Source organism: Mytilus californianus, unplaced genomic scaffold (genome assembly GCF_021869535.1).
Source record: "Mytilus californianus isolate M0D057914Y unplaced genomic scaffold, xbMytCali1.0.p SCAF_4, whole genome shotgun sequence".
NCBI classification, from domain to species: domain Eukaryota; kingdom Metazoa; phylum Mollusca; class Bivalvia; order Mytilida; family Mytilidae; genus Mytilus; species Mytilus californianus.
The window spans coordinates 27,937,950-27,951,599 of NW_026262690.1; the positions used below are offsets into that span (position 1 = coordinate 27,937,950).

At 30.8% G+C, this 13,650-nt stretch overlaps 1 protein-coding gene across 2 annotated transcripts in view; it reads right to left on the reverse strand.

Moving 5' to 3' along the window:
* Positions 1-13,650, reverse strand: part of LOC127737850 (cytosolic phospholipase A2-like) — a 136,755-nt gene that overhangs the window by 41,022 nt on the left and 82,083 nt on the right. The window contains exons 13-14 of one of the 2 annotated variants that reach the window (XM_052248798.1): positions 12,114-12,300; positions 8,152-11,137 (exon numbers count right to left, since the gene is read on the reverse strand). The exons of the other annotated variant lie outside the window; for it this stretch is intronic. Coding sequence (XP_052104758.1) covers positions 10,896-11,137; positions 12,114-12,300 — 429 coding nt within the window. The 3' untranslated portion in view covers positions 8,152-10,895. Of the gene's footprint in view, positions 1-8,151; positions 11,138-12,113; positions 12,301-13,650 lie in introns of those variants that run through there. 2 annotated transcript variants of the gene reach the window in all.

The following is a 13,650-nucleotide window of genomic DNA, read 5'->3' on the forward strand; positions in this document are numbered from 1 at the left end:
TTAACTTTATAGGAAATAATCAGGAAACGTTCTTTGCCAAGGTCATACATTTATGTATGTCTTAGTAATGCTGATGAATATGTGTTAGAGCGCATTCTTATAAGAGTCAAAGAAATGAACGAAAAAGTGCTTAACAAAGTCGTTATATTAGGTATAAAGCATGACGGACAAGGGTAAATCTACACACTAAAGACACAATCATGGTTTGGCATAAAATCTCAGACACATATCAAAAATGAAAACGACACTTTATAAAAAGTGAAACAACAAAAATACCGAACTCCAAGAAAAATTCAAAAAAGTCTTTATCAAATAGCAAAATCAAAAGCTCAAACACATCACACGAAGGGAAAATAACTGTCATATACCTGACATTGTACAGGAATTTCCTTGTGTAGAGAATGGTGGATTAAACCTGGTTTTATAGCTAGCTAAACCTCTCACTTGTATGAAATTCGCCTAAAATTCCATTATATTGACAACAATGTGTGAGCAAAACAAACAGACATGAAAGGTAAAATTGTCAAACATTGGGGTACAGCAGTCAACATTTTGTTACAATCTTAATCACTATGTCAACAAGATAAACAAAATGATAGACAAAGTACATAAGCGAAATGAAAGACAAGAATACAAAAAATAACCATAGCACAAAAACCCAAAGGCGGGATGTATGAATACGAAGCCACGCCAAAAGGATATTACCAAAAATGGACTAAACAGTGAAGGTTAAAAATATACAAGGACAAATAAAAGAATGCTATAACAATTAATTAAGATGATAAACAACTTCAGTACCTAGAATCTATACACAAGACCATCATGCATTATAAATTTCATGCGTCCGAAGCGCTTTTCTGGAGAAACTTCAGGATTGCCAAAAGGCGAATATTTAAAAGCCAATGTGGTTATACACAGTAAAAATAAACACTGCAATTTTGCATAAAAATACATAAGCACATGATATAGATATAAAGTGACAATAATAAATATCATTAAGCAATTTTTATATTAAAACAGATTTATCATATGAATTAAAAGAAATGAGACGATCAATGTCAACAATATCCAACGGATATCAAGATGGAAACATACAGTACTCAAAAATTGACATTTGTATATGAAGTATGTCAAGCTTAAAGTCGTTACGAGTTACTTAAAGTTGTGAATAAATCAAACCGAAACTATTTATGTTCTGCTTTCAATTGCAAATTCACTATTCAAATAAGTATAGGGATTGATATAAGAAAACCACTAATTGAGTTGCTGGTTCTGGAAAGGCACCTACATTTGATGAGATTTAACAATTTTATTTAAATCTCATCCCTCCCCTTCTTAAACAAAACGCTACAAATCTGACAATTTTTCATTAGGCTGAATAACTTATCAAATGTGTTACAAAAAAGAGTTTTGTTTTTGAGAAGAATTGTTTAAAATCAATACAAATAGCTTTTAAATTAGTTATAATCATAACATATATAAATTATCAATATTTTAGCATCCTTTTTTAAATAAATATTAATGGAGAAAACTGAAAACCGTTATTGAAATCAGGCGTGTTCCGATTACCAATATTTGACCATTTGGTACCTGTAGAAACTGATCAAATATACTGTACTTAAATTGAAGAACGTCAAACGAGAGTTTCGTCTACATATCACTCATCAGTGGCACTCTAATCAAATCAATTACATATTTTAACGGCATACTATACAGTTACAGGGGAGGTAATGACGTCGCTAATGTATTCTGTTATTTTTAACGACGTCAAAATGTGACATATTTAGAAAAGATGCGTTTTTCGACTGACATTAATCATAAGCTCGAAAACGAGTACATGGACCTCTCATTTCAAAAATGGTATTTTGCTTGGTTATGTATGAAGATTATTTGTAATAAGTTTTATGAACAAATCACCGAGGTATTACACAAATTTAGAGCAAATTTATGTCAAGGAGATATTCCAAATATTTAAAAAAAAAATTAGCTTGTGTTTATCTTTTGATACAAAATGGTTTGTCCGTCCAAAGGATAGAAATCTTCAAGCACCCGAAAATTTGATTAAATGTCTGAAATTTCAACTCCATTTAAAAGTAGCACATGAAGGTATATTATTTATTCCATATTTGAATTAACTAGGTAAAAAATAGCTTAATTGTATTCCAGTTTCCGTCAAAAATTCACCATGAAATCAAAACTGTATCGTACGCCCTTATGTTGTTTACATCTTTATTATTTGGTCTTTTTGTAGTTTGTTGTCACATTGGTAGTCAAACCAAATTTCCTTGCCATTGGTTTTGTTTTGTTTTACAATTTGTTCGTTTTAATGCAATTTCCTCAATGCAAAATAAGAGATAACGTGTAATTCATGACACAAAATCCCTACACATAGTAGTTGAGAAAACCGAATGCAAGGGAACGGTGCTATTAATGATGTTTTCAAGCACAAAAGTGACAGTTACGCATTTAAAACGGAGAAATGTTCTTATGTTGTACTGTTTCACCACTGTCCCTGGTTAAGGAGGGTTGGCGCCTTCAAACTAATTTAACCCCACCACATTCTTTATGTGCCTGTCCCAAATCAGGGGCCTGTAATTGAGTGGTTGTCGTTTTTTGCTGTTTTCATATGTGTTTTTCGTTTATTTTTTGCATAGTTTGTTCTTATGGTGTGCCTTTACACCACTGTCCCAGGTTAGGGAGAGTGTTTGGCGCCAATAAACTATGAATCATAGTTTATGGCCAAAATCAGTAAAGACACGTCATTGTTACATTTAGTTGACACAACCAACAATACCTACCGTTATCTTGATGATATTTTTTTATTAAATAATCCAGAATTCTCTAAATATACTACCGAAATTTACCCAAAGGAACTTACTTTAAATAAATCTAACATAAACAGCAGTAATTGTCCATTTCTAGATTTAGATAAATTTCTATCCCTATTGTTAATTTTCCTTTTTTAGACGGCGATGTTCCTTTGACTCCATCATATGGTGTTTATGTGGTAAACGGACAGAAAGTCACAGGACAAAAAGTCGCAGGACAGAAAGTCACAAATTTTATAGGACAAAAAGTCACAGGACAAAAAGTCACAAATAATTTGTTGCCAGTTGTTTGAATATATAAGAGAAAGATCTTAAAATATATTCTTTTTATTTCATATATTCATTTTACAGTTTAGGAAATTGTTCATTAGCCTTGATAAATGAAAACAATATTATATTTTAACGATCTTTAACCATACAAATGATATATTTCTTGTCACAATGAAGCCATTTAAGTACCAAGTCACTTTGACATTTTGTTTTCTTAACAATTCTTTGATCATTATTGAAATTTATTAAATACATTTTAATTACAAAGTTGCTTTATATGCTTGCAGTTCGGTGTGAGCCAAGACTCCGTGTTGAAGGCCGTACTTTGACCTATAATGGTTTACTTTTACAAATTGTGACTTGGATGGAGAGTTGTCTCATTGGCACTCATACCACATATTCTTATATCTATTATATATTATATTTTGTCCTGTGACTTTTTGTCCGTGACTTTTTGTCTGTGACTTTTTGTCTGTGACTTTCTGTCCTGTGACTTTCTGTCCTACATTCGTTTATGTATGTCAATTTGTTCGTTATGCCCGTGTGTGTAGTGATGTCATAGATTTTAACGAACGTAATCAATGTATCACTGGTAAATTATTAAGTCAGGGATTTCGTTACCATAAATTACTTAAAACATTTACTTAATTCTTTCATAGATACAAAGATTTGATTATTAAATTTGGCTGTACCTGTAGAAAACTTTTTAAAAATGGTATTTCACATCCTAAATTTTACGGTAATATTGCACTAAAAGCGCAGAAATCACTATGTGATCCGTGTAAACTTATCGACCCTTTAAACAAACTTATTAGTAAAGGCTATCTAATTAATGTTGTAATAAGATCTTTGAATATTGTTATCATTGGCACTAACATCGATTTTGTCATCAAACAATTAATTTGTATTCTTTTCGAATGTTTTTTTGGGATGTATATATACACATCTACGTATATTTTCTATTTAGAAATTGTTTCGTCTATTCATAACATCATACATATTTATTACAAGGTTAAATCCTAACTATCCTACTGCCTGTCGTTACTTTTATTTTGGCATTACACAAGTCATGTCTTCTTTGACTGTCTATGGCGTTAAAACACTAAATCCCTGCCCTGGAGGTGTTTTAATTGATTTAAGTCTCTGATGCATGATTTTTTATTATTAATTGTTGTGGCTTTTAAATAGATTTCAGTAACTGCGAGTACTCTCAAATCGTACTTTCGTTTTAATTTGACCTGTTGACACAATTTGTAATGTATTTCTGTTATTCAATGTTTCCTTATTTTGTGTTATATCTCGCCATACTATTTTTAATATGTACCACCTTTGATAAGTATTTAGTATGACGAAAACAAATTTCACTTCTGTACTCGTACTATGAATAACAAATTTATTTGGTATAAAATGTTTCTGTTCTCCTAACAACAAAATTATTATATTTAAATTTACCTGTGCACGTTACTTTATTAACACCATTTTGTCCTAGGTTAAAGTTGTCTTTTTGACATTGAAACATCTTTTCTATTTATATTGTGTCATAGATCAAACTTATTCGTTCAGTGTATATTTACTTGTTTTTGTGTATTGTCTTTTTGATCGAGTTAAGCCATTTCAATTGATATTTTATTGTGTGTCTTTTTATGTTGTAATGTTATAATGTGAAGGTTGGCGCCTGTTAAAACGTTTAAACCCGCTGCATTTTTATGCACCTGTCCTAAGTCAGGAGCCTTTTGTTCAGTGTTTGTCGTTTGTTGGTATGGTTCATAAGTGTTTCTCGTTTCTCGTTTTTTATATAGATTAGACCGTTGGTTTTCCTGTTTGAATTGATTTACACTAGTCTTTTTTGGGCCCTTTATAGCTTGATGTTCGGTGTGAGCCAAGGCTCCGTGTTGAAGGCCGTATTTTGACCTATAATTGTTTACCTTTTACACATTGTGACTTGGATGGATTGTTGTCTCATTGGCACACATACCATATCTTTTTTTTTATAGTTTAACCCCGCCGTACGGTGACCTATAGCTGTTAATTTCTGTGTCGTTTGGTCTCTTGTGGAGAGTTGTCTCATTGGCAATCATACCATATCTTCTTATTTTTATATACTTCACTTCTTGTTAAAGACGAACCCTAAAACAAATTCGAGTTGCTTTCTTTGCTAGATGTCAATAGCACTTAATCTGTGCATTGAAAACGCAGAAGTTGTGCCTCACAAACTACATATATGGACAAAAAAATCCAATAAGAACTGTACGACAATCTCAATGTTAAATAGAGAATTGACAAGCACATGTTCGTGTTACTGATATTTTACCTGATGTAATGCAATAACGTTGTCCTGTGTCCTTATATTAGTTATTCCACTTCATATAAGATTCAGTATAAATTACAGTAAATGGAGCAGCACTGAAATATGATTTTATATTTTATATTTTACTTTCTTAAACTTAAATACTATGTGTCTGGCGCTGAAAAGATACCATAAAAAAATACCAGTCTTATATTAGTACGCAAGACACACTTTTCGTATATATAATTCTAATCAGTGACGTTCAAAACAATACAACTGTTTATTTTTAATCAATTAAGAACGTAAAGAGCTTTGAAAACAACAAAAATCAAGAATGTGAATTCTGGTTATTGTAATTTATGTCTGAGAGAAGAAAAACCTTAGTGTTTCAAATAATTTTTATTTTTTATCAATAGTAAGTGGATAGAAATGACTGCATCAATGATAGTTCAAGTCTGCTTCGGAGTGTTAAATATAGGCTATGGAATAGTGTTACTTATCTTGGTTCGACTTTACTTTTGGTCTTTTTGGTTATATCAGCTCTATAAAAAGTAAAGCAACAGAAATACCGAACTCCAAGGAAAATTCAAAACGGAAAGTCCCTTAACAGTTGGCAAAATCAAAAGCTAAAAAACACATCAAACGACTGGAAAACAGCTGTCATGTTCCTGACTTGGTACAGGCATTTCCTTATGTAGAAAATGGTGGATTAAATCTGGTTTTACAGCAAGGTAAACCTCTCACTTTTTATGACAGTCCCATAAAGTTCCATTTTTTATATTGACAACAATGTGTGAACAAAACAAACAGACATAATAGCTAAAAATGTCAAAAATAGGAGTACATCAGTCAACATTGTCTTATAATCTCAATTACTATAAAAACAAACAAATATGTCAACAAAGAAAACAAAATGGCATAAAGACAAAACACATACGCAAAAATGAAACACAAGAATACAAAACATAACCACAACACAACAACACAATAGCGGGATATACAAGTACCGAGTCACTTCTTAAAGATATTACCAAAAATGGACCAAACAGTAAACGTTAATAATTTACAAAGACAAATACAAGAAACACTATAACATGTGATTAAGATGATAAACAACGTCAGTTTCTAGAATCTATACATCAAGACCATCATGTATTTTTTGTGAAGTTGATATGGAATATTTATCAACAAGAGTTTGGTATCTTCCGATGAATTTTTTTCAAAAAATGACGAGACGTTCTTTGGCATTACCCTGGTTCATCAACTTTCTGCTCAGACACTGGTTACGTTTTACAAAGTATGAGTAGCAGCTGCAAGCTCTTGAATACCGAATGAGTAGGGAAATGTATATCCCATATGCAGGTGAAGTCTGTATATTGCTACTATAAGGTGGGGGAAATTGATAATTTCAAAATTAAAATCGTCTCTTTTGTCATAGATTCAGGTACTGAGATGACCGCCTATGTCAAATTCGAGGTATTAGTCTAAAATGAGGCGCAGGAAACCGTGTCTGTTTTTTCTTTAATTTCTAGTTATGGAGGATATATTAATGGAACCCTATCAGAAAAGTTTGGATTGTTTACGGAGAGAACATCATCAATATATCTGAATGTGAAATTAAATGATCTGGCTTCTTTGGTCTTCTTTTTTTTTTGTGTCTGAAGGAACTCCAACTCATATGAAAATAAGAAGAGGTCAGCAAGGAGAGGCACACAGTTCGTTCCCACTGCCGACAATTTGTTGATAAAGTCTACCTCCAAATTCAACAAATATGTTGTCAATAAGAAACTCTATCATATTGATCACTTGTTCCTCTGTGTAGCATGTTTTACCTTTTTGTTCACTATTAACAAAATATGCAGTATGGTATCCCAAAGTAATAAATTTATAGCGTACGCTACCATTTTTATATTGAAAAGCATTGTGGACTATTTCTTTTAGACGATTTTTCAATTTCACATGGAGAATGGTGGTATACAGGGTTGAAAAATCAAAAGTTTTGATGGAATTAATTTCAGAGAAAGATCGAGATTTAAAATTATCAAGAAGTTCTTTAGAGTTTTTTAAAAATCCACATACTGTTAATACCACTACGCGAGTAAACAGTTTTACAGTATTTCTGAAGACCCTCTTTCACTGCGGACAGAATTTTTGTCAATCTAATGGACAATTCCTTTGTAGATCATGCAGATGAGCCGGCAATGTACCGTTGTTTGTACGAAATTTTGTGAAGTTTAGGTATCCAATACAAACAAGGTAAGTCCTCAGATTAGCTGTTCAATGTTATGTTCATTGAAGCCATGAAGGAATTATGATTCGCCAAAATCTCATCCTTGTAAAATGATATACTTTGTATGTGGGATTACCCGAGTATTCATTTATTCCTAATTCTTTTACAAGACACTCGTAGTAGTACGATTTACATACAAAGACAATATTATTTGAAGCTTTGTCCGCAGTTTGTTTCAGAGCATAAAGTATCACAGAAGAAATACTGTTTGTCGAAATGCGCATCTTGTGTATTCAACTATTTAATAATTGCATGTAGTATTTTTCGGGATTAACGTCAGTGTGCTAGTTTTTTGTTTGCATTGACAGTCCGTTTAGTTTGTTTTAGAGATTGCAAACATCCGTGTCTATCTGTCATATTTTGACGTTGTTGTATGAAATATACTGTAAAGTAAAGCTACGAGTCAAAGATTAATGCACGTTTGTGTTTCCATACAACCAAATGCACTGATTAGAATGTATTAAAGTAGTCATATCTGCACAGTTTTATGGCTTTAATCTAACCACATCCACTTAAGGCAATTCTTAGCATTGAGGTGTTATACAACAACCAATCTAAAATCCAAATACTTATAAATTCATTGTTTGCACAGGTACATAACAACTATTCAAAATCTGTTACAAACAGAAGAAATATAAAAATATAAAATTTAAACTCTGAACAAATATATAGCCTATATATATAGCTAATCTCTTTGAACAGACGTTTTAATTAACAAAATTAGCTTAAACTAGGATTCAGTACTGTACAAATCTTTTCATATGCAATCTGATTTTTACCAGATTTTTTTCAGCATTTATTTATATTCTAATTTTGGATTTACCTTTATCTTTCTTTTTTTTGAGAATGCTGAAGAAATGTTTTTTCGTATCCAATTATTGGACCGGGCAGTTTAAATGAAAACTAGCACACCCTTTCGTTGGCGTTACATTCTAATTTCTTGAACAGAAATATGCAATCTACACAAAGTAAAGGATAACATAGACACTATCATTTTTTAAAAAGAAAAAAAATGTACACAAAATATATTTAAATAGATACATATCGCACATTATTTACACAATATTAGTAGCTAACCGTTAAAGGGGCATTAGCTACGAGAAATAAAAATAAAAAAATATGATATTTTTTTTTGGTTCACTCATTTATGAAAGTCAAAAATTGAAATAACTCTTCGCTTTTAGAAGTCATTCTGGTTAAATTTTGTCAAAATAAGCTACGAAAACATCGCTGATGAATTTTTCACTTGCAAGTTAAAAATTCGACCTGATTTAATTTGTATTCATGTGACCTTCAATGCAACCCCTTAGCTAGAGATAGGATACGCATGAACTAGGCGTGTTCCGCTATTACAAGGAAAAGAATGTCAACATAGAAAGTGAAACAATGGTAAACCATTTGAGCTCATTCTCACACAGGTGAAAACGATGATTAACATATTTTTTTAACCTATAATATGAAATCAAACAGACTTAGAAAAATCCAATTGCACGTGTTCACTATCTATTTATATCTATATTTGTGTTTATATCGGGTCATATGACCGTCGGCAGTCTTCGGACGTCACCTCAATGGTAAATTAGAGGGCGTCTAGACTAAAATACAGACGAAATGCTAAAACATATTATTGAGTTCATGCATCGTAATTTTAGAATTTATATTTTTTTTTAATATACGTTTTAGTGTGTTTTAAACCAAATATGAGAATTTAAGTAAAATCGGTGAACATGAATTTTACAGCTAATGCCACTTTAAGGGAGAGAAAAATATTTGAATATGTGACATATTCATATATATATTTATATAAAACAAAGAACGTCTAAATAATAGATAACAATTATTCTTACGAAAGTGTCAGATCGTTAATGTGAATGATACTGTACACAGTAAATAAATAAAATATTTTATCAGTATAAACAGCTGGGTATGCTAATTTTCGAAAATCTTGAATGTCATATAAACGAACATCGTTTGTAGAAAAGTTAGAGTTATATAATTAACATATCTTGAACTACACACAAATCAAGTATACACAAACGATTAAGATTTTATTTGTGCATCTATTTATGTGAAATCAGATGCAGACAAGAAACTTTTGCAACTAATTATACATTTTGGTCAATCAGATCTAATTGTGCTTCATAAAAATTTGTAAGACGTTCGAGATTTTTCGTTTGATGTACGAACGCTATAGTCGTAGAAAGGTTAGTTTGCAACGTCCATTTGCCTATATTGGAACGATGACATAACGTCATTGAAACGCTTAACAACGTTTAAATAAGTTAAATGAAGGATTTAAGCGATAGACTTTTAACATTTGTGTTTATTTTTATCTTTATTTTATTTCCAATTTCATATACATAGTTCTAAGCATTACTGGAGAATTTGTTTTACCTTTATATATATATATATTTTTATTTCTTTGCAACCGAGCATTGGTTTAATTTTTTCAAAGATTTCGGTTGTCGCTTACTTTTGATTATATGTTTATCTAATAAGGCTCTTCTCATTCTTGACGAAATAAGTTGGTAAATTTGTATAAATAATATTATATGTTTCATTATTTCATGGATTGTAGGTCAAAATGTATGGGAATACAGAGGTTTTTTCGTTCGTTCTGGATGTTTGCAGTTCATACGAATATCAGCTACTTTTCCTTTCGCTATTCTGTTGTCTGTTGATATAATTGGATAGTTACTGTCTATGATATTTATCGCCATTCTGTAACAAAATACGAAACGTACTTTTTTTAACATACCTCATAATCTTAATGGAAATGCAATTAATTTAATTTTAACAGCAATACTTAAACTAAACTATTTTGTTTAAACCATTCGATATCGAAATCGATATATAGCTACTAAGTCATATGTCGACAAAATCTTCTGGTAATTACGCAGACTACGTCAAAAGCAGTAAAATGATAGCCACCTGTCGTCATAATAAGATACTAAAAATTTCCAGTGACCTTTGTTGTATTCGACAGTTTGAATCATGAAAGAATATTTAAATGTTCAAAACCATTTGTTATATAAAGTAAAAACGCCCTAAAATGTTAAATGAATATGTACACAAAAGCTCATACACAATCTGAAACATTCAACGAAATGGGGCATTACTAGGACAAATAAAAAAGATGTCATATTGAACAACATAAATGTGTAAAAAGGGTATGAATATAATTATGACATTTGTCCTTTTCCATACAAGTAGACAAAAGTTATACAGGAGACGAAGGATGCTTTTGTCGGCCAGGCTGTATCCTATTCTGTTTATTTTGGATGCTTTTGCTTATACAGGCCTCGATATGAGCAATGTTATTTAGAACTATGAATTCAGAAAGCTGTGACAATCTGTCAAAGTTTTCCTCGCTGTACTGGAAGTTGGTGCAGTGAAATGTTTTCTGATCATCATATATAGTGAAGTTAACGAACTGTTTTTCACTTTCCCTTCGTCTGACTCCTAAAATTATAAATGATTTATTATTATTTATAATATTAATATACAAATATCAAATGAACCAGAAAACCGAAGAAAAAATGAAACCTTACGATACATGGCTTCATCAGTTAACTTTTAATTTTGTTTTATTTCTATGACGTTAACTCATTATTTTGATACGTGTTTGATTTACATGATACTATTACTATTTACAGTTCTCAAGTCGAGAAAATATGTTTTTTTTCCATTTATCTTCTGAACTGTTTATTTCTTCTCAGGCGTTATTATCTTTTGCTCTTATCATGAATACTAATTGCGTTTTATCGTAGATTGGGCAATCTAATCTAATTTTGTTATTACCCTTTTATATCACATGGTATATAAAAAGTATAAACAAAAGTACCGAACTCGAAGGTAAAATGAAAAAGGGGAAAATCCATAAAACCTGACTATATCTAACGATCGACTATTTCAACCAACGGAACGAATTGAAAACAACTGTTATATTCCTGATTTGGAACAGGCATTTTCTAAAGACAATTATAGATTAAAACTGGTTTTTATAGCTAGCTAAACTTTCCACTTGTATGATGTAATTACATTTGGTTTTCCAAATATTTGCTATCGTGCAATACGTGTTATAAGCAGTGAAATTGGCACCACTTTTTTTTTATATATGCGAAAAAAGTTAGCATTTTGGAAAACAATCAATATATTTTGTGGAGCAGCGTGCGTTTGTATCTATATTTATTATAAATCGGTTAATTTTGATTACTGGTGATTAACACAAAAATTGTTTTATTATTGTTTTCTTTAAAGTGAAAAAAATGTACAATACATGCTTAGCAATTACAATTATCGAATATAGGTGTATCGATCAAAAGCAGTTTTTCATAGAATTTTTAGTTTAAAGTATACTGTTAGTTGTATGCGCATTTAGATAAAAAGCATTCTGTTAGGAATGTTTTGTGTAAGTTATTATTTTATAACTGCTTACCTGGTTTTTTATAAGTTCTAAAATCTTTGTTCACTAATACAAAATGCATGATAATAGGACATTCGGGATCATTTTCATCTTCAAAAATGTACAGTTCTTGCACATTCTTGCCTTCATACTTGTCAACTTTGATTTTTGGAAATTTAATCTCTTGTTTTCTTGCCCAATCTTCTGCTCTTAGCAATGTCTAAAAGTTTTAAAACACACCTTTTCTGCATCAGGTTATCTCAATTGTTTTAGCATATACATATATACCAATTTTGAAATATGAAGTGTGATGAAAGTGCATTTATATTTTTTCAAATATTTCTCAATTTGACATTGTAATCGGTGATTTCTGTGCAAAAAGTAAAATTACAAAAATACTGAACTCCGAGGAAAATTCAAAAAGGAAAATCCCTAATCAAATGGCAAAATCAAAAGCTCAAACTCATCAAACGAATTGTACAGGCATTTTCTTAAAAAAAACAACTAAAAAGATAAAGACTTTTTATAGAAAGTTCCAGAAAAGAAATAACAAAGTAACATTGTGCTAAAAATACAATGATTTGAACAAGTATTTCGAAATTTCATTATAAACGAAGATGGCAATGATAGTATAAATAATGATAAGATCGGGAAATATCATTACTACCCATTTTAAGACATATATATATATATATATATATAAAACGTCTGAATAATAGTCAACGATTTTTCCCACGAGGGCGCTGGATCGTTACGAGTAACGATACATGTACACAATAAATAAATTATATAAACGCCTAAAAAGTGTACACAACAACACCAATAACAAACAAAGGAACTATAAATGTAATTATTTATATATATTTCGGATAACAGATATCCTTCATCAGTAAATATGATTGTGATGTTGAATGAATCATATATCAGTCTACTTAAATTGAACTATAACAATCTTGAAATTTATACAATAAAAAAGTCAAACCGAACATCAGGTAAGACGCTTGCACAATTCTAAATATGTGTTAAACACGACATAGGTTATATGACTAATTACAGCAGAGAGTTCAAATATATGCTTTAAATAAAAATAATAATGTGCGATATGAACTAGCACAATTCTAAAGCTTTGACGGTGACGACAGTTATGATGTTACAAGAACGATTGCGTCAATAAGAATTCCAAATAAACAGCACTGAACGATCTAAATTTGTAAATATTTCAAATTTGACAACGGTAGAGTAGTTACAACAGAGTCTGCGTATTTAAACATCGCAAACAAACGGCCGTTAAAATATGATAATAAATTTTGACTAAGGTTAACTAGTTGAACGTGGCTTGGCACTTTTACATCCCTCAAAAAATTAAGCAATTTAAATTGGTATATTCAACAGATTTTAGAGATGAGTAAAGTAAAGAAATAGAAACAGAGACTGTAATAATAAGTAATATAACCCAATGTGAAGCACTGCATGGAGTCGAACTACATCTTTTCATTTATCCCATTTGGTGCCAAAGTTGTTAATTTTCTTATCGCACATTATTATTTTTATTTAAAGCATATATTTGAAC